The 22074-nt window shown below is 51.7% G+C and overlaps 1 protein-coding gene across 4 annotated transcripts in view; it reads right to left on the minus strand.

Moving 5' to 3' along the window:
• Positions 1–21191, minus strand: part of CTIF (cap binding complex dependent translation initiation factor) — a 146960-nt gene extending 125769 nt beyond the window's left edge. For 3 of the 4 annotated variants that reach the window (XM_036403458.1, XM_036403457.1, XM_036403455.1), the window contains exon 1: positions 21114–21191. In XM_036403458.1, the coding sequence (XP_036259351.1) occupies positions 21114–21119 (6 nt within the window). In that variant the 5' untranslated portion in view covers positions 21120–21191. Of the gene's footprint in view, positions 1–20247; positions 20360–21113 lie in introns of those variants that run through there. The other variant, XM_036403456.2, reaches the window with a different exon arrangement.
• Between the last annotated feature and the right edge of the window lie 883 nt (positions 21192–22074).

Consider the following 22074-nt stretch of genomic DNA (forward strand, 5'->3'; position numbering starts at 1 on the left):
ACAGGACAGGAGCCCACCAGCTGTCACATTGCAGTGCCACTCACAAGCCTGGCACAGAACACAGCAGGCAAACACCACGGTGCATTGAAACAGACCCATCAAAACAAACACAGAAATAAATGGAGGGAAAAAAGAGAGGGACAGACAAGTGCCGCAGAATCCAACCCAAAACAGCCAGCTTGATCCCGCAAGAAAGGGAGATGAGTAACCAGAAAGCCAGAAATCCTCATTCTCACCCAGACAACAATTTATTATGTAGCTTGCTTCCCTGCAATAAAGCAACTCTTTGTGGTTGGAAAGTGAATCTTTTTCCTTTTCTTCTCTCTAAACGAAAACAAAGCCACATCACCTTTAGAAACATAAAGTCTTTTAGTGTGTCAAATCTGTGCATGAGGTTGGAGTGGTTTTCCACCAGATGGGCTTCCTTGCCTGGGGGAAGACATTACCTTGGGCTTGTGATAGATATTATCAAAAAAGGAAAGGAAAAAACAGCACACAACTAAGAAAAGTACTGTCTGAACATCAAGTGAGAGGAGGTGGGTTTTTATGGGCTTACCCTGCGGTGGGATGCTCCACTACAGGGGATGTCAGGGCGAGGAGACTGCTGGGGCATCACTGGCTGCAGCAACAACAGCAAGGAACACTCACAGATTTTGATACAAATTCAATACATGCAAATGCACCACCATTTCTAGATATAAAATCTGAAACAGGCCCTAAAAAGCCTCCAACCACCAACCTCTGAATTCTGAACAGCCTGAGTTTTATAGCCTATTTTACACTGGTTCATGCTATAAACTGTGACTTAAGCCAGACAACAGATTTCCATGTTCCTCTGCTTCTACTATAAGCTAATGGAACGAGAGCCCACATTACATGTTACCCTTGTTATTTTTCACCTTTACAAGGAAAATGTCGCCAGGTAAAGATATTGAACAGCTATTATGAATATCTGAGGAAAGAGCATTTCACACATGCTCTTCTCTTCAGAGCTGCACTGTTTGTCCTTGGAGAGCACACAGCATCACTCTGGCAGCTGGGCAGGACGTGATGGCTGTAGGGATCATGCTGGAAGACATGAACCAAGGATGTTCTCCTGCCAGATGAGCTTGCACGTGGGCACCATGCACCTGTGTGTGCCCTCCTGCGATTCACCTGGCAGGCTGCAATCCTCAGGCAACGAACACCTGGTTTTTTTGCCCAGCTCTTCTGGCACCCCAAGGGATGAGCCACGATGCCATGGAAGCAGCAGCCAGGGTACAAAACTCTCTGTGCAGGCAGCGCTCTGCAGGCAGAGAGCACAGCCCACATCCTAAATAAAAGCACCACAACCACAAGCTCATCCATACACAGTCGCTCGCGCGCCCGTGCCAGCTGCCACGCATCGTCCTTTGTAAAATAACCAAAGGGAAACCATTATCGGGACAAAATCTTTTCTTTCCAGGCACCGAGGCAATATAATAGGCACTTGGGCTGTGAAAAGCTCTCTAATCCAAAACGACACATCCAACTCTAAGTTGAGATGTCAACCTGCTGAAGTAATCCATCCCACCGGTGGCTGCCCATGGGAGGGACTGGGTGGGAGCAGCGCACCCCGGTCAGCAGCAGCAGGGCAGGCATGGAGGCTGCTTAATCCCCATTAAATCACGCCCGTGGCTCACTGGCAAAAAGCATTTTTGTGCCTGTACACCAGCTTGTAGCAGTATTCAGAGAACATACCTTGGCCACCAGCCAAAATGCTGGAGCTGCCACTCCCGGATGGATTTTATGCTAGGAGGAGCCAGCTGGTCCTCTCCTCCTGGGAATCATAGGATCACAAAACAGTCTGGGTTGGAACAAATCTTTAAAGGTCATCCAGTCCCACCCCCTGCCATGGACAATAACACCTCCCACTTGATGAGGTTGTTCCAAGTCCCATCCTGGCCTTGGACACTGCCAGGGATCCAGGGACAGCCACAGCTGCTCTGGGCACCCTGGGCCAGGGCCTGCCCACCCTCCCAGCCAGCAATTCCTAATTGCCAAGAGCCCAAAATCTGTGCCTGCCCTCTGGCAGTGGGAGCCATTGCCTGGGTGCTGTCCCTGCAGGCCTTGTCCCCAGTCCCTGGGCAGCTCTGCTGGAGCCCCTGGAGGCCCTGGCAGGGGCTCTGAGGTGTCCCTGGAGCTTCTCTTGTGCAGCTCAACAGCCCCAGCTGTGCCAGGCTGGCTCCAGAGCAGAGGGGCTCCAGCCCTGGCAGCAGCTCCGTGGCCTCCTCTGCACTGGCTGCAGCAGCTCCAGCTCCTTGTGCTGCTGGAGCCAGGGCTGGGGCAGCTCTGCAGGTGGGCTCTCACCTGAGCCCAGGGGCACAGGGGCAGGATCCCCCCTGCCCTGCTGCCCACGCTGGGGCTCAGCCCAGGGCAGGGGGTTTCAGGCTGGGGCAGGTCCAGCTCTCACCCACAGCACCCCCAGCTCCTTCTCCCAGGGCTGCTCCCTCTGCTCATCCCCAGCCCGGGTTGATCCCAGGGGTTGCCCTGACCCAGGTGCAGCACTTGGCCTTGTTAAACCTTGTGAGGTTCCCATCCTTAAGGATTCTCACTTCCATCCCAACCAGCTGCTTCCCTTCGTCACAGCTTTCCCCTTTTTTGGAAATGAAGCTCTTCTGTGCAACAAGAATAGGGACAGGAGAGCTTCTAGTGCATCCCAAATTCAACATCTCTGGAAGATGAGATAGGAATGAGGAAGCAAGATGCTTTTTGCAACATCAGCCACTTTCTGCACAATCGAAAGCAAATTTTCTGTGGGTTCCTGTTGCTAAAACCAAAGGGAACAATCTTTCCCAGCCTTGGGTAAGCTGCTGGTTGGGATGGGATTACATGCAAAGAGCATCATCTAAGGCAGCTCTCACACCTTGAGAAGATCACAGAATCATGGAATGGCTTGGGTTGGAAGGGACCTTAAACCTCATCTCATTAATGTCATGGGCAGGGACACCTTCCATTGTCCCAGGTTGCTCCAAGCTCCATCCAACCTGGCCTTGGAGAATTCCAGGGATCCAGGGGCAGCCACAGCCCTGTGCCAGGACCTCATCATCATCACAGGCAATAATTTCTCCACAAAACAGTTTCCTCCTAGATGCCCTTGCAAACCCTAGATCCATTTTTTAGGCTACAAGGATGTCATGCCATGTTCTCCCTCGTAATTTCCCAGGGCATTTAGGAAAGCAAATGTAATACCCAGATAGACCCAGGTTTTGCATTGGGCTCCCAGCAGCTGTCCCAGCAAGGAACATGATGCAGCACAGGCACCACAGCACCCACCAAAGGTCTCACCTAGCCCAGGGATGCTCCTTGTGGCAGGGATGGGCTCCCTGTGTGACCCCACCACACTGACAAAAGTCAGAGCAGCAGGAATGCCCAGCCCAGGATAGGGGGAAACCAGACCCTGCAAGCTTTGCTTTGTACAAGCACCATAAGCCAAGCCCACCAGCTCAACCCTCCTCTCAAATCCATCCCCAGCTTTTAGCTCCTTCCAGCAGCTGATGAGACAGCTTGAATCAATTCACCAGGAAAACGCCTGCCTTAGGGAACCAGACCAAAAATACCAAGCACCTCCCCAGACAGGAATTTTTGGGAGCTACTGGCCAGCCACCAGCCTCCTTTCTGAGGCTTGAAGTGCATTTTTTTGCAATCACTCCCAGACTATCACTCTGCTGGATGCTCTGCACCAGCAATGCTGCCACAGATCTCCAAAAATTTCCAGGTGACCCCACTCCACCTGTGGTTATTCCCCCCTAAACTGCAGTGAATAAGGGATGACAAGAAGCCAGCAATGGGGGTGGGAAGAGCAGCCTGCTGACTCCCAGGGTATAAAGATGCTGCAAGCACTTGCACAGCTGCATTTATCACCCAGGGGACCTGGCTGAGCCCTGGCAGGCAGGAACAAGACAGGGAGGGGTTTGTTATTACAAAGCAAACAGAGAGACAGGTACTTTCAGGACATGACAAGTAAATTGTTTTGAAATGAACATGAACTTGGCGAGCGTCTGTTTACCTCCACCAGCAGCAAGGACAGTTGGGACTGGCCCTGATCAAGACAGCTTTGGGATTTACCAACCCTGTGTTCTAATCTTCCCTGCTGTCAGTGACCCTGACACCAGTCCCTTCTGCTAACCCCAGGTCTCAGACCACAGAATCACAGAATGCTTTGGGTGGGAAGGGATCTTCCAGTCCACCCCCTGCCATGGGCAGGGACACCTTCCACAGTCCCAGGTTGCTCCAAACCTCATCCAGCCTGGCACTGGACACTTCCAGAGATGGGCCAGACACAAATTCCCTGTGCAACCTGTGCCAGGGCCTCGACACCTACTTTTTCCCAAATATCTAATCTAAATCTACTCTCTGTCAGTTTGAAGCTATCCCTCTGTGTCCTGTCACTACAATGGCCTCTCTCCATCTTCCTGTAGGCTCTCTTCATGCAGTGCAAGAAAGCCTTGTTGAGTTCCAGTACTGCTGCTGGTGTACTGGGGACAAGAACATAAAATCTGTCCCAAAATACCCTTGAGCTGCTCTTTGTGTCCACCTGTTGCATCCACCATGGACCCAAATGTGCCATACACTTCATGTGTGTGACTGGTATGACACCAGCTTGTCCATCCTGCCTCACTTCCCTCTCTTGTAAAACACAAATACTCCTCTTTTCTTTCATGGTACACTAAATTTCCACAGCTCTCCATTATGGTGCAAAGTAATTTAAGACATTTCATTTGGGATTGAAACGGGACTTGACATTATTTTGCTTCCTGTTTCAACAAAATATCTGTTCTCATTGAACCCAGCTAAAAATACTCTCATCCCCCTCAACTATCCTTGGCACCATGATTTCTCTACGGGCTAATTAAGAGAAAAAGCTAGAGTAAGCAATAATTATTTGTTGAGGACAATTCACAGTAAGGATAACTTGTGGCACTCACGCAAAGGATACAGCAGGGCAATGGGATCATGGTGGGAGGGCTGCAGGTGCAGCACAGGGGAGCAGCATCTGCAGCTTCAGCAGAAACACCCCAGCAGGATGCCTGCTATTCATGTACCTTTGACTTCAGAGATTAAATAGAGAGCTCAAACTATATTGCTTTGCAGAAAAAAAAAAAAAGGAAAAAAGGAAAGAAAAGAGGTAAGGGAGAATTTGATTAATCAAGAAACTGCTTAGGGATATACCATCAAAGGCCCTTGAAGGTAGAGCCTCACCATTTCCAGCTCTTGGGCATCAGCAAAGGGTAGGGATGTCCATCTGAGGGATCTCTATGACCCAACAATTCAGCAGCAGAATTTAACATGGGACTGGAAAAGGCACTTCTGCAATAAATTGTACAGTATGAAAGAAAATAAACCTCATTCCTAGTGCTGAGGTAGTGCAGGACTCAGAGGCTTCAGAGGAAGACACCAAGAATGCCAAGATAAACACAAAACTCTGGGGTTTGGGGCAGGTTCTTGCCACTCCTCCTAGGGGTTTCATAGAACCATGGAATGGTTTGGGTTGGATGGGACTTCAAAAGCCATCCAGTGCCACCCCTGCCACGGGCAGGACACCTTCCACTAATGCAGATTGCTCCAAGCTCCGTCCAACCTGGCCTTGGACATTTCCAGGGATGGAACAGTCACGGTTTCTCTGGGAAACTTTGTGCCAGTGCTTCCTGAGGACCCTGGCCTCTGGGAACACCCTGCTGCTGATGAGCATTCCCACATATCCATGATATCCAAAGGCCTTCCAGCACCAGGAACCAGAGGTGAAACCTGGCACTCAAGCCACAGATGCCCCCTCCACCAGTGTGGGACAAGGGTCATGTTTCTCCTCTGTCACAGCCTCCAGAGGAACAAAATTCACCCTTGAAGAAACAGAAGTCTGAACCTATCCCATAATAACAATAATAATTTTTAAAAATTACTTGTTTGACAGCACCCCAGATTTGGCTTGATGAATTTTAAACAGTTTTGGACAAGTCACTGCAGCCAAACCACTAGGAAGGAAACACTGAAAAAATGGTTTCACTTCTTTTTAGAGTTTTGTATTTTTTAACAAAGGATTTTTTGTTTTATTTTGTGCTGATGTACACTGAATTTCCACAACTCTCCATTATAGTGCAAAATAATTGAAACCACATTTCATTTTGGATTGAAATGGGACTTGACATTATTTGTTTTCCTGTTTCAAGAAAATAAAAATATCTATTCTCATTGAGCACAGCCAAAAACACTCTTATTCCTCAAAACTATCCTTAGCACTATGATTTTTCTACAGGCTAATTAAGGGAAAAAATGGAGTTAGCATTAACTATCTGTTTTATGGCCTAGTGTTGAAGAGTATTCACTGAGAATCTGAGGATAACTTGGAGCATCCACCCAAAGGACGCAGCAGTGCTTCAGGAAAGAAGATTTGCAAGTTAAAGTGTTACTGCAATCCACTTGAAAGTTAGAAAGTTAGGAACCTCCCTTTCTACAGAGGGAAACAAGGAAAATGGGAACTCACACTCTCTCAAAAAGAAGGGGCGCTGGTACAGCCCCAATTCTGCTGGCAAGGTGTAACACCAGGCACAAGCCCGGCGCCAGCCCTTTCAGGCTTTAACCTCTCAGCAACGCCTCTGCTTTGGCTTGTTCCCAGCTCCTCCACTGCTCTGCCGCAGGAGAAAATATTTACTCTCCAGAGACTATCAGGCACTGCACAAGATAACACCCAGGGCTGCAGAAACCCCAGCAGATAAAGAAGCCTCGTGTGATGCCCCACTCCGTCCTCTCCCGCTCCCTTTCAGGTCCAACTGGATCCCATGCAGGGCGAGGGGACAAAAAGCCCCAAACAAAACAGGTTTTCAGGGCAGTGCTGCTGACTTGTTGTTTTCCAAGCCCTCTGCCACCAAGCCCCTGCGGTGCTGCTAACCTCTGCTGATCCCATCAGGTGGTTTAACCGGGAAGCTTAGCAGTAAGCCCTGCTCCTGTGAGGAGGCACCACATTACGTGAGTTATTCTCTGCCCAAGCGTGGAGCTCTGAGCTCCAAAATCCCAGCTACAGCTTACAGGAAGAAAATCAAGTGCCTGAATGGAGGAAATTCATCTCAGGTTGCAATGTTTTGTTGTTGGGCTGGACTTGATTTTTTTCTTTCTGTCCTAGGCTTTATTTGTTTAATGTTGAAGTACATGTTAAACCCTGATAACATGCTGCAAACCCCTGTCTTGCTAGAAAAAATAAGAATTTGGCACGTCTAAAAGGCACCTGGCCTATACCTCTAGCCAAATAAACATATTATAAACAGGAAAAGAGGCAGGTAGAGAAGGGAGAAACCACAGTGAGGAGAGCAAAGGGAAGAAAAAAATGGGATAGAGAATAAAAAAATCATGATAGGCCAAAAACCCAAAAACAAACCCAAAACCAACCAAAACCCAAAAACAAACAAACAAAAAGGGGATCAGGAAGAACAACACAAATGAGATGGGGCATAAGGGACATAAAAATGGGACAGACAACATAAAAGAAGGGATAGAAAACAAGAAAAAATGGGATAGGCAACAAAAAAATGGAACACATAACAAATAGAATGGGATGGGTAACTAAAGAAAGAAAGGGACAGGCAACAACTCTGCATCCAAGAGCTGGGCAGAAAGTGGCATGGCATGGTTTTCACTTGTTAACTTTGGCAGCCAGAGGATTTCTGCAGTAAGATGATGCACGTGTACAATCAGGGCAGGGGGAAGAGGAGGGAGCTGTGATGAAGACCATGGCAGCAAAGAAATCCTTGCAGGGGGGCTGCCTGGAAAGTCTGACAGGCTGGGACCACCAAACCCAGCAGGATGGCCACTGGAGCAGGAAGAGCAGTTCACAAGTATTACACTCTCCCTGGCTACACCCCTTACTCTCAGGCTTCACCTAGCCTGAGCGAAAGAATATTATTATTAGGAGACAGACAATAAATCAAAGAACAGCTTGGAAAAACCCGTGAAGCCTCGTGAGAGCCAAGGAAACCTGCACTATCTAGGGAAGAGCGAGATTACAATAATTAGGTCACTTGGCGATAAGCCTCCCCAGCACACACACGCGCTGCCGCTCCGCCTGGGAGTGCTGATATCCCCCAGGAGCCGAGAATCCCGGCAGCAGAATGCCAGGGGCACGGGAAACACCAGCAGCAGAAAGCCTCCTCCAGTAGCAAACAGCTGCAGCTGCTCAACTCCAGGTCTGGGGATCCGTAGGTGAAGCTTGGGAAACTCTGATGGGATACTGGAAAATTCCTTTGCTTTGAGCTGTGGTTCAGCAGCCAACATGTAACTTGAGTGTGAGATCTGGGTGTGCAGCTTGGAAACAGCAGCAGGACTCAGCTGGAGGAGGCCCTGAGCAGGTTTGATGTAGAAGCTGGCTCTGCACTGAGCAGAGGGCTGGACCAGAGGAGCTTACTTCAACCCAGAAGAACTCCAGGATCGTGCCTATCTTCCCTGAGCCCAGATTTTCTGGACAAAGCAAGAAAGACATACTTTAAGCTTAGTGAAAACCAGAAGAAACTTCATAACACAGCAAGGTCAGGCTGACCTTTCGGAGAGGAATCAGGCTGACATGAAATTCAAGTACATGACAATCCCATTGAGCAAAGCTGCCTGCTCTGGGAGGCAGAGGATGGTCCCATGCAGCGAGTGCTGAACAGAGAATGCACTTTTCCCTGGAGAAAGGGAGACAGAAGCTTTTTATTACTCATCTCCTCCTTCCTGGATGGTTTGCTATCAGCTCTGCCCATGCTGGCAGCCTCGGGGCTCAAGGACTTGAAAGAGCCACAGCTGCAGGCCCAGAGTGTGGGCTGGACTGAGATCATCACATCCAGATGTTTGACCCCAGATCAAGCAAACAGGAAGGGCAGACCAAAGAGGAGGATGTGCTCACTGCTCCAACCTGCTCTTGGCTCTTCCTCCCCACCTGTGCCATCATCTGCCAGTCTCTGATTTGGCCATCTACTACTGGGGCCTAACCTCCAGCCCAGAGCACAGAAACCAGACAGCTATGCTTGGGCTTTCCAGGCTCCCTCCTTGCACTGATTTGAGTACAACCACCACCTTCCAAAAGACATTTGCTTTTCTTAACAGAGGAGGCAGACAATCCCTCACTGGAGCCTCCACATTGTTTTTTAAGCTGCTTTTTTCTGAACAACTCGTCAATACTCTCACCTGCCCCTACAACACACAACACATCCCTAGAACAACCCAAACAACAACAAATAGCACGGGATGGTTTTGTGAAGCCTCCTGCTTGCAGTCCACACAGCTGTGTTGACACCAGCAAGCTTTTCCCACCTGCCAGCTGTAGAAAATCCAAGCTCTGCCCTGGGCTCAGGTGAAACCTCACCTGCAGAGCATCTGGACTCCCCAAAAGCACAAGGAGCTGGAGCTGCTGCAGCCAGTGCAGAGGAGGCCACGGAGCTGCTGCCAGGGCTGGAGCCCCTCTGCTCTGGAGCCAGCCTGGCACAGCTGGGGCTGTTGAGCTGCACAAGAGAAGCTCCAGGGACACCTCAGAGCCCCTGCCAGGGCCTCCAGGGGCTCCAGCAGAGCTGCCCAGGGACTGGGGACAAGGCCTGCAGGGACAGCACCCAGGCAATGGCTCCCACTGCCAGAGGGCAGGCACAGATTTTGGGCTCTTGGCAATTAGGAATTGCTGGCTGGGAGGGTGGGCAGGCCCTGGCCCAGGGTGCCCAGAGCAGCTGTGGCTGTCCCTGGATCCCTGGCAGTGCCCATGGCCAGGCTGGATGGGGCTTGGAGCAACCTGGGAAGTTGTCCTTGCCCATGGCAGGGAATCGAACTGGATGATATTAAGGTGCTTCCCACCTAAACCATTCCACGACTGTATGATCCTCTGAATTCATTGAGTACTTCGGGATGTAATTACTCCACTGAGTGACTGATCCAAGTTAAACCCAACCTTCACACAAGAATAGCATCCTACAGACTCAACTGTTTCCTGTGTGCTTCATGCAACCATGAAGTGCCTGCACTCCCTACAGTTCACTAGCCAAAAACCAGCAGCCCCCACTAAATATACACAAATAATTTTCCATATTCCTAGGTCATGCAGAAGATGTCATGCACACTGTTGACCTTCAGCTTCCAAACTCCCCTCATTAACATCCTGACCAATGCTCTCATTTGGTTATGTGCTCTGACCTCCCTTCCAGCACATTAAAAAAGACTTACTACAGTTCCCTCTGTACTTTTAATCAAAGCTCACCTCTTTTTTTGTTAAAATAATTGGCTAATCAAACCCATTGCTTCCAAGCTGACATTCCTCCTAATGCTTTAATCAATAGACAGAGATGTTCAGAAGGCAGCTAATATGGCCTAAGGCAGAGCACAGGATGCTGTGAGGACAGGTTCTTGATGTGGCTGGACTTCTTAAAAGAGGAGAAAAAAGATAGATGAACACAAGCAAGTCTAAACCCAAGAGAGGTTACTGGAGTATTTCTAGATGATGACCACCTTTGTCCTTCCCAGCACCACCCTCACCACCACACAAATATTCATTTTTGATGCCAGACTTCCTTGTGTTATAAAGCAAAGCAGTAAGTGATGCATGCTGGAATTCCCCCAGCAGATCAAAATTGCTGTTAGGGTTTGAGTATCTGATTTGGGAGCAGAGTGGTAAGATTCTAGGGGGCTTGGGAGTTTCATCTCCTTTTTATTTTCCCTTCTGCCCTTTAGAAAGAAGCAGAGCTATGCTGGCTTTCAGAGTAGAAGAATAATTAACCCAAAACTAATGCACTTGTTTTTTATACACGGGACACCAGAATGCCTGGTATCACTTAGAGTGGCAGATGATTTATTGGCTTCCTTGCAGAGCAGCAGTGTCTGAAAGCCCTGTGGAGAGCAGAGCAGGCAGTGTGTCCTCCCTGGTATTTAGCAGCCGTTTCAGCCCTGCCATGAAAGGCAAGCTGGCAGCAGTCCTGCATGGAGCCGTGTCACCACCCATCCATCACCCACCCTCACCCCGCCCACCATCACCCAGGCTTGCAGGGCATCCTCCAGCAGTGCCAGCAGCACAGCCTGAGCCACCTCCCCTCCTGGGAAGAGCCCATGACATCACATTCCATCATTTTTTTACAGTATGACCAGGCCAGCCCTCGAAATTCCATTTGGCTGGCCCTTCCTCCACAGATGTCCGCACGGACGAGGAGCAGACAGGAGACCTGGAGCTGCCACAGGTCTGGCAGCACGGCCTGCTCGCTGCTTCACTCTGCTCTTGGCACAGGAAAAGATCCTGCTGAGGGCTCATCCTTCCCCACCGTGCCCTTCCCGGCCGGAATGAGGCGGGAATGCTCCTGCTGAATGAAGCCAGCGTAACTGGAGGTGCTCAAGGAAAAACTCGCAAAGCCAGCAAGGGATGACTCTGCAAATCAGAGTGGGGGGAAAGGCTGAGTCACTTCCTCCCCCACAGCCCTGAATAGAGAAGAGCGTAAGGAAAATCATTCTCTGAGCTGACAAAAAAGGAAGAGAATTCCCGGTGTAAAAAAAAAAAAAAAAAAAAAAAAAAAAAAAAAAAAAAAAAGTTTAAAAAAACCAAAAATCAAAGTGCACATAGTGACAGCAGAAGGGAGAGGGACAGAAGAGGCAGCCTCCTGCCGCAGCTGTAATGGGAACAACAGCAGCGAGGGGCAGAACACCATCATCCCTGGTTCCTCTGGGAACTGGAAGCTCACTAATCACTTTTAACAGCATCTCCAGCTCTAAGGCAAGCTCATGGACCATGGCTGATGCTGAAAAGCCACTGCAATGCTGCCTCATCTTCTCCAGGCGATGCTCCCAGCCATGACCTCAGTCCTGATGGGAAACTGTGCTGAGCCTGGCAAGTGTCCGAGCAAGCTTCTGGGGCAGAATTTACCCACACCTCAGCCTGCAAGGACTGTGTGAGCTTGTAGATGATAACATGTGGAACATCACTATCAGGAGCAGTCATAGTATAACACCTGATGGAGAGGAGAGGAGAGGAGAGGAGAGGAGAGGAGAGGAGAGGAGAGGAGAGGAGAGGAGAGGAGAGGAGAGGAGAGGAGAGGAGAGGAGAGGAGAGAGGAGATGGTTTGGGTAGGGAGGGACCTTTAAAAGTTTTCTAGCATCATCCCAGCACACCCTCCCTGGCAGCATCCCTACAGCCAACTCCTCCTTTCCCATGATGAAAATGATTTGGTTTATTTCCTTAAATGAATTGTAGTGAATTACTAAGGTAATTTACTTAAGAATTAACCAACCTGCTTGCACCCAGACAGACATTATTTAAGTTTACGACTCATGCAGCCTCTCCTTGAAGACAAGAAAGAATTTACATTTCCCTTTTCTACCCTCTTTCTTACAGCCTGTAAGTTCTTATCTCCAAAATATGCCCTCCTCTGTCAAATTTGGCTGATATTAGATATTAAAAAAGGTTTTGGAGGAATAGCAAGTGACAGTTAGTCTGAGTGCATAAGCTTCATTTCTGCTCATTGGAAAAAAAAAAAAAAGCAGGCATAAAAACAGGGGAGAAGCTTCAAAGTGACTGCAGTCGATAAATGAATCTTTCACCCTATGTGACAAAAATATATCTATCAAAAAAAAAAGTGAAGCAAGTGCTTTTTCTCAAAATCAATTTAGAGAAAAACAATGTGTGCTCTGCAGATGCTCCAAAATGCAGGATGGGGAGAGGACCAGTGCCCTGAGGTGAATCTTGGCACTAAGAGCATCCTGGCAGGGAGGGATGCTGCGGCTCTGCTGACACCCCACGGGGCTGTGATGTCCTGCCCATGACTGATGCTGCTCTGAGCACCTGCAAAGGCAGGAAAAACACTCATCTGCCTGTGCCTGGCTAGCACAGGGATGGACAGAGCAGGGATGCAGGGAGAGATGGAAAACTCAGCATCCACCACAAGAGCTTTCCAGAAGTGTGTGTTTCATTGCAGAGCTGCTGTCAGGGTGTGAGAAACTGCTGATCTCAAAAGAACAGGAAAAAGCTGGGAGAGAAAACTGTCCACCACCTCAGCACAGCCTTCATCCACACCTGTGGCCTCCTCTTCCTTTAAAGGCGTCTGCAGACATCACAGCCAGGACCCTGAAAACTTCACCTGGTTCATCTCCTCACTCACAAGGATGAAGGTGCACATGGCAAGAAAAATACAGAAATCATTTCCCAAAGCACCCCCCGAGCCTCCATATCCTCCTGTAAAACCTCCTGCTGCAAAAATTACTGCTGCAAATTTCACAATCACCAGCCCAGCTTCCTAAGCCAAAGGAAAATAAAATCAAAGACACCTCCAAGGTGATTGTCTGGCTGGGAAGAAACATTCCCTGGATCAACGATATGCCCTGATTTAAGGGAATACAATTCCCGTGGGTTCAGGCATACACTCCTCTCTCCTCTCACTGTGCAAAGCAAACACCTTCTTAAACACAAAACATTGTTATTAACCTCCAGCTGACAATCACAGCACAACCACAACCCTTCCTGCTTCCTTTTCTTCTCTTGCTGAGACACATAACATGGTATTTTTGATGACATGTTATTAAAATGCTCCCTGGCTTCACTGCAGTTGGACACGGCGCCCAGGAGTCCTCTAGCCCCAGGGGATTTGCTTCTGGATGGGTAATACAGGGAAATGCAGCACCCAAAAAAAAACCAGCATTTAGCCTGGAGAAAAGGAGGCTCAGAAGGGACATCCTCACTCTCCAAAATTCCCTGACAGGAGGGTGAAGCCAGGTGGGGGCCAGACAAGTCTTCCAGGTGATAAGTGACATGACGGAGGACAAGGGCTCAAGCTGCACCAGGGGAAGTTGAAATTGGGTATTGGGAAAAAGTTATCCACTGAAAGGATGGTCAGGCACTGGCACAGGCTGCCCAGGGCAGTGGTGGAGTCCCCATTCCAAGAAGTGCTCCAAAAGCATGTGGATGTGGCACTTGAGGACACGGTTTGGTAGTGAACATGGTAGTGAACATGGTGGTACTGGATTGACGATTGGATTTGGTGCTCTTAGAAGTATTTTCTAACCTTAGTGATTCTGATTCCATGATTTTTAGATGATGATTCCATGATTCCAGACTACTGCTTTGGGCTGGCTGGCTGGACCTAGACTACACCACACACCTGCCAGTGACTGGAGCACACACTTCTATACAGGATGAAAACACCCTTTAAAATTTACTCCAGTTTAACTCCCACAAAAATCCCTGACTAACAAACACCAAGGAGTGTTTCTGCAGACACTGCCATCCTTTAAGGATACCTGCAGAGGCTGCTGGCCCCAAAATGACATCCCCATGGACCACATATGAGGAGGAGCAGCTCACAGCCACAGGTGAGCCCAGCCTCTGCGAAGCTGCCCCAGCCCCAGGCTCACCCAAGGCTGTTCCACCCAAAACCAGCTCCATGTCACTCACAAAGCTTTGGCTTCACAAGAGAGGTGCTCAAAGCTGGGGACAGCCAAGACTCCTGAAACACCTGCAGGGCATTTCTGTTGTAGCTCAAAAGCACTGTGGTAGCACAGATAGACTTGTGAGATTTAATCAAATTATGTGAAAAACTCAGGGTCACAACTGCTTATTTCACGGAAACACAGAATCCCAGAATGGTTTGGGTTGGAAGACACCTTAAAGACCATCTGGTTCTACCCCCTGCCATGGGCAGGGACACCTTCCACTATCCCAGGCTGCTCCAAGCCCTGTCCAACCTGGCCTTGGACATTTCCAGGGATCCAGGGGCAGCCACAGCTTCTCTGGGCACCCTGGGCCAGGGTCTCAGCACCCTGACTGAGAAGAGTTTTCTCCTAACATCCAACCCAAATCTACCACCTTTCAGCTTAAGGTCATTGCCTCTTGCCCTATCACCTGGCAGCAGACCATCCCAACAGTAATCTGGGGGGTTTCTGGGGTGAGATCCCCAACATATGGTATGGCACAGCTGATGTGAGGGATCCTTCTGTGCCACAGCCTCCCAAGACACTCCTCCCATGCCAACCCAACTACTCGTGTCCCAAGCCAGCAGCCACCTAACACAACTGGCAACAGCTTGGTTGAGAACACCAGCTTCTCCCAAGGTCCTGGTGAATGCCAGCCAAGCAACACAGCTCCTGCAGGACTTCAAGAGTTCAAAAGCATTTTTCAGAACTAATTATGAACCCTGGTAATTGCAATTGCATTGCAGGTGCCTGGGCAAGCAAGCTGGTGGCAGCTGTGTGTCTCCCAAGTAGCTTCTGCTCTGGTACAGGGCAGGCTCCAGGGGTGGTGAAGCCTCTCCAGAGTGGAACAGCCTGTACAAACCAGTCCCAGACAGCTGAGCCTGCTCCCAAAGGAGGGAGAAGTTCGTTGTTTTTGGTTTTTTTTTGTTTTTTTTTTTTTTTTAATTAAGGCAAATTGCAGTGGGTTGACCTTGGCTGGAATCCAGGCAATCACCAAAGCAGATCTCTCACTCCCCTCCACAGCTGGACAGGGGAGAGAAAATAGAGCAAGAGGGTGATGATTTGAGATAAGGACTGTGAGAGATCCCTCACCAAATCCCATCATGGGCAAAACGGACTTGAATTTGCAATATTAATTGAATCTATTAACAACAGAATAAGAGCAGGATAATGACAAGTAAAATAAATCTTTACAACACCTTACCCTCACCCCTCCCTCCTTCCCAGCTCTACCTCCTCCCTCAGTGCTGCAGGGAGACAGGAATGAGGGTTACGACCAGCTCAGAACAAGATGTTCCTGACACTGCTCAGGGAGAGAAGTCAGAGGGAGAGAAGTCAGAGTCCTTCCCCTGCTCCAGTGTGGGGTCCCTCCCACAGGAGACAGTTCTACATGAACTTCTCCAGTGTGAGTCCATCCCATGGGCAACAATTCTCCATGATCTGCTGCAACATGGATCACTCTTCCATGGGGTGCAGTCCTTCAGGGACAGGCTGCTCCAGCATGGGCTCCCCCCTGGGGTCATAAGTCCTCCCAGTGCACCTGCCCTAGCATGAGCTCCTGTTTCCACAGATCAGCATATCCCTGCCAGGACCCTGTTCCAGCATGGGCTTCCCAGGGATCACAGCCTCTCTCAGGCATTCCCTGCTCTGGCGTGGGCTCCTCCAGGGGCTGCAGGTGCATCTCTGCATCCCCGCACCCTCCGAGGGCTGCAGGGGAATCTCAGCTCTGGTGCCTGGAGCAGCTCCTGCCCCTCCTCCTGTCCTGAGCTTGGTGTCTGCAGAGTTGTTCCTCTCACCTGTTCTCACCCCACTCCTCTCTGGCCACAATTACAACTGCCAGTGACTGGCAACCATTTCATTTTCTTCTTAAATCTGTTATCCCAGAGATGTCACAATCATTCCTGATGGGCTTGGCCTTGGGGTCTGTCCTGGAGCTGGCTGGACCCTGGTAGCTCCCCCTATTACTAAAACCTGGCCATGCAAACCCAGCAGACCCATTCCAACCCCAGGAGAGAAATAAGAAGCCACGTGCATCCTCAGGTCACCCAGGCACTGTGACACCAGGGGATGGGGACACCACAGAGCCACCCAGCCCTGCTCTCCATCCCAGGGACAGCCTCACCACATCCATGCTACCCCACCCATATCCCTTCCCGTCCTGGTGGAAATGCAGATGTTTTCCACCACCACCACACCCCCGGCATGGATGCAGCCGGGCTGGGGAAGGAGATGAAGCTGAGCCAGCTGCCACAGAGGAGACGCCCTCGATAAATGTCTTCACGTTATGAAATACACCTGCAGCAGGTTCCTGGCCGACAGGTGTGGCAGGACTGGTCCTGCAGAGATGGCACAGGCAGAGGTTTGGCTCTGTCACCACAGGTTCTCCCACCACCTCAGAAACCAAGTTCTTCTTCTCCTGGACCACAACTGCTACATGCCTTGGGGACAAGGAGGCTGAGGGTTGTGTGTGCAGGACAGGAGACAGGAGCAGTGCCCTTTCTGGAGTGAGCGCAAGGCTGCTCCCAACCATCCTGGGGTGCCTAAAATCTCAGTGTCCCATAGACTGCCTGAGAGGACTCTCCAAGAGCTAACTCAAAGCAGAAAAGTCTCAAATCTATTGATTTTCCATCGTAAGTTTTCTGCAATCCATCCACGATAGAGGCACCACCTCCCATTCCTGGCCACTGTTGAGCTACCTCTGCACTTCAGAATGACAATGACAATGCAAAATCCAGCAAGCCAAGACTGACCATGGCACAGCTCAAGGCAGACGTGAAAGAAACAAAACCTCTCATTTCAGCAGGGAAGCTTAAACGCAGCAAAGTTTTAAGAACATCCAATGTTGCTCCCATTTCAGTCCGAACTGAGGGGGAAACACACTTCTCTCAGGATCACCGGCAAGGCATCTACGTTGTAAGTGAATACATACATATATATGCAAAAATGTATATAAATAAATAAATAAAAATAAAATAGCCAGAGTCTCAAACAAACAGAGGATGATTGGTTGGCTACAGTAGCCCTTCATTTCAGAGGACACAGTAATCTGCTAATTATCCTCAAGTGGCAGAACTGCCCCTTCTCCGAGGAGTTTCACAACATCCCGAGGCATTTATGGAGATTACTCAACCAGAAGCCTCAACACTTCCAATCTTCTGCAGTCCTTTCCCCAACCTGATCGTAGCCCAAACAGAGCAGCAAACTGTTAGCTCTGAAACTTAACAATGGTGTAACATAAATGTCTTAACACTTCTGCCAAAGTGAAAAACAGTGCAATCATTGATGATATTTAACTACTCCATCAGAACATAATGGAAGAATGTTAAATGTGCCTCAAACACCTCTGAAAAAGCTGCCCCCAGCTTCCACAGAAAACACAGGGTCTTGCTATACTTTTAGCTACAGCTCCTCACAAATACACAGGACCCCAAAGACTCAACTGAGCAGTAAGAACATGAAATCAAATTAGGTTCAGAGGGGTTTTCTTGCTGCTTTGCAGAGACCTGTGGGTAAAATCTCAACTAGTGACAACTACCACAATTTCAGACCCCTCCTTCTGGGGAAAAACCAAGCGAGAGCAAGGATGGCTGCAAGGAGAAACGGGAGAGAGAGAGACACAAATTGGGAAAGGAGGGGAGAGTCAACACAGCAAAATTTGTCCTCACCAGGAGATCACAGAATTAACTCAACCATGCAGTTCACCCCAACATGAGGTACTCCAGAGAGGAAAAAGAGTATTGTTATCCTCATTCAAAATCAAGTGCTGAAGAAGAGACTTGTGGAGATAAAGCCCAGCATCCCACCATCCTCCCTTCCACAGATTGGATGCAGGGCTAACATCCATCAAGCCTGTATCCATGCTTTGCATTACATTTTTCATGGCTCTCAGGAACCCTCCATAGACCATTCCCATGCCATTTGTGGATCAGGCTGACTCAGCCACGGGAACAAACCCAGCCAATCCCCTCAGGTACCTCAGCCCTCTTCCAAATGGCATCACAAAGGCAGGGCTGGAGTTCAGTTCATCTCCACAAATTCTCTCCAGTCTTTCATGTAGCTAGGTGCTGGGCTTCACCCCCCAGATCACCTAAGACAAGTTGCTTCCCTGCATCACCTTCACCTGCAGCAGCATACAACTGCAGCTCCTCTGCTTTAAAAGCAACCTGAGGTCTTAGAAATGATAAAAAAAAAAAAATGCACAGCCTGAGCTTCCCGAAACAGCCACTGCTCGTCTGTGCCAAAGACAACACACTCAGTGCAGGGCAACCACAGCCTACAAATCTTACCCAAGGCTTGAGGGGATAAAATGCAGCACAAGATTTTGCTCTTGAACCTTGGGCTCAGCAATGGCAGAGAAAAGCCTTTATGAGACTCACAGGGAAAAATAATGTTGGTGGACACAACAGAATGGCTGTTTCCACTCACTGGAGACAAGGTGTGAATATTTGCTAGTCAAGGTCACATAAATCATAAGCAGAGTGGGAGGGTCTCTCCTCCATCCTGTGTGGCACCCCTCTGCCACAATGTGGATGCTCAGATGGTGGTCCACCATCAAAAAGCCTTCCTAGGTTTTGTAGAGAAGGGACTATCAAATGATCTGGTCTTATTTTGGCATCCTCGTACTGAAAGAAACAACGTGGAAGCTCAGTCTGTCTTCTGCTTCCTCCCATCTCTTCAATTTCTGTTAATGAAGCTGTGATTTTAAGCTTCATCCCATACCTGCCTCAGTGGTGGAGAAAGAGCAGGGTGGATTGCTGGAGAAGGAATGAACGTGGCACCCAGGGGCACGTGGAAATGGCCCATTTGAAGGAAGCACCCAGGTTCTGGGGCACTGAGAAACAGCACCTGCCCCTTTCCAACCTAAAGGCATTGCTGCTTCGTCCACTGTGGGATCTCACGGGTGGGAATCTCACCCTTTCCAGAGAAGCCTGACCCAGGGAATGGCCCCGGGAGGTGAACCTCAGTTTCATTCTATGGAAAAACCACTCCAAGGACTGAGTTTTGAGGCACGGGGAGGCCAGTGACACCTAGCAACTGTGCCCCCAGCGTCCAGCATTTCTGGGGGCAGCTGCGGCAAAAAAACATCCCACGACTGCCGGCTGCTCCGCTGCCACAGCATCTGTTGTCCCCTACTGTCACCCACCACGGCCCCCGAGACCACGTGCAGCCAGAGTGACTCTGCAGGAAAACGATAACCGTAAAATGACAACAAAACCGGGTCTCTGGCGAGCCCTCCTCGCTCGCTACACCCGGACCCAGCCCGGGGGCCGCTCCTCCCGCAGGGTGGGCGCCGATCCCAGCCGGGACCATCCCAGGGGAGCCCGCGGGGATGCTCGGCGGGCACCTTTGTGCGGCGGTGCCGCTGTGCGGGCTCTGCCGCCGGCTCTGCCGCCGCGGGGCCGCCGATGGCCGCGGCTGCTGCGGCGGGGACGCGATAGGCTCCCCGCGCTTCTGCCCACGGGGGGCTCGCCCGGGGCGGGGCTGGGGGGCAGCCCTGCCCTTCTCCGGCCATACGGAGCGGCCGGGAAGCTTCCAGAGGCGGGGAGCGCACCCGAACCCAGCCCCGGAGCTCTCCGCCGGGAGCGCCGCATCCCGGGGGGGCCCCACGGCCACGCACGGGCTGTCACCGAGCGGGGGGGACCCCCCCGGGGCGAGGCCGCCGCGACACCGCCAGCACCGAGACTTGCCCAGAAACCGGCTCCATCGGCGGCACGACCCCCACCCCCCCGCGGGGTTCGCGTCTTTCCGAGGGAGACAAAAGCCGGGATGCGCTCCCCCCGCCGCCCCCCTTCGCTCCCCCCCGGCCGGTGCTGTGTCACGTCCCCCCCGGGCCACGCTTACCGTGCGGGGCCGGGCGCGGTCAGTGCCCCGCTGAGGGGGTCATGGGCGCGGCGCGGGGCGCGGGGGGCGCGGGGGGCTCCGGGGGCGCCGCCCGGGAGGACGCTCCGGCTCCGGCTCCGGCTCGGCAGAGGGACGGGCCGGGGCGGCGGGCAGTGACGCGCCGCGCTCCGCCCGCGGCCCGCGCCGGCCCTGACGGGAGATGTAGTCCGGGGCTGCGGCCTGCCCGCCGCGGGGGGGCCGCACGGCGGGCAGCGGACGGGGACACCCCGAGTGCCGCAGCCCCGCGCCTCTGACGGGAACTTCCCGGACCCCGCAACCTCGGGATCCGGCAGGGACCCCCCGGACCCTCCCACCCCCGGGATCTGACAGCGACCTCCCGCCTCTTGCACCGCTCCGAGGGAGACTCCCACATCCCGCAAGCCGGGCTTTGACCGGGACCGCCCGGACCCTGCAATCCCGGGAAGTGACTGAGATCCGGGAGTCCCGCACCCCGGGGATCTGACAGGGAGGACTCCCCCGATCTGGGACTCCGGAATCTGACAGGGACCCCCCGCACTCCTCACCCCGCGGGGATCTGCTGGTGCCACACCCCGGGCCCTCACAGAGATCCCCGCATCCACCCCTTCGGGGGCCTGACAGGAACCTCTTGATCCCACAGCCCCGGGATGTGACCGGGGACCCCCGTGTCCTGCACGCCGGGGATCTGGCGGGGAACTCCCAGATGCCCAAACCCTGGGACCCTCAGCCACCGAGACCCAAACCCTGCGGGGCTGGTGAGAGACCAGCCAGGCTCAGAGCAGCCTTTGGGGCAGTGTTAACCCACCCAAGACAGCGCCAGGAACAAACACTGACTCGCGTGTCCTCACCTGCATCCATCAGGATTCAGTTCAGAGCTGCAATGGTCTCCTCAGGACAAAGCAGCATCCAGCTGGGCTTCAAGGAGCAGGGGTCAAACTGGGCTGAAGAGAAGGAGACTGCAAGTGTTTCACAGGCTCACAGAACGCTTTGGGTGGGAAGGACCTTAAGATCATCCAGTCCCACCCCCTGCCATGGGCAGGGACACCTTCCACTGTCCCAGGCTGCTCCAAGCCCCATCCAGCCTGGCCTGGGACACTGCCAGGGATCCAGGGGCAGCCACAGCTGCTCTGGGCACCCTGGGCCAGGGCCTGCCCACCCTCCCAGCCAGCAATTCCTAATTGCCAAGAGCCCAAAATCTGTGCCTGCCCTCTGGCAGTGGGAGCCATTGCCTGGGTGCTGTCCCTGCAGGCCTTGTCCCCAGTCCCTGGGCAGCTCTGCTGGAGCCCCTGGAGGCCCTGGCAGGGGCTCTGAGGTGTCCCTGGAGCTTCTCTTGTGCAGCTCAACAGCCCCAGCTGTGCCAGGCTGGCTCCAGAGCAGAGGGGCTCCAGCCCTGGCAGCAGCTCCGTGGCCTCCTCTGCACTGGCTGCAGCAGCTCCAGCTCCTTGTGCTGCTGGAGCCAGGGCTGGGGCAGCTCTGCAGGTGGGCTCTCACCTGAGCCCAGGGGCACAGGGGCAGGATCCCCCCTGCCCTGCTGCCCACGCTGGGGCTCAGCCCAGGGCAGGGGGGTTCAGGCTGGGGCAGGTCCAGCTCTCACCCACAGCACCTTCTCCCTTTTCCCAGGGCTGCTCCCTCAATCCATTCTCCAGTCAGTCTGTGTTTGTGCCTGGGATTGGTCTAACCCACATGGAGGACCTTGCATTTGGCCATGCTTAATTTCATGAGGTTTGCACAGGCCCATTTCTCAAGCTTGCCAAGATCTCTGTGCATGGCAGATAAACCAAGTGTTTCTATATAAACACACAAAATTCT

The sequence above is a fragment of the Molothrus ater genome, chromosome Z (assembly GCF_012460135.2).
Source record: "Molothrus ater isolate BHLD 08-10-18 breed brown headed cowbird chromosome Z, BPBGC_Mater_1.1, whole genome shotgun sequence".
Classification (NCBI taxonomy): Eukaryota; Metazoa; Chordata; class Aves; order Passeriformes; family Icteridae; genus Molothrus; species Molothrus ater.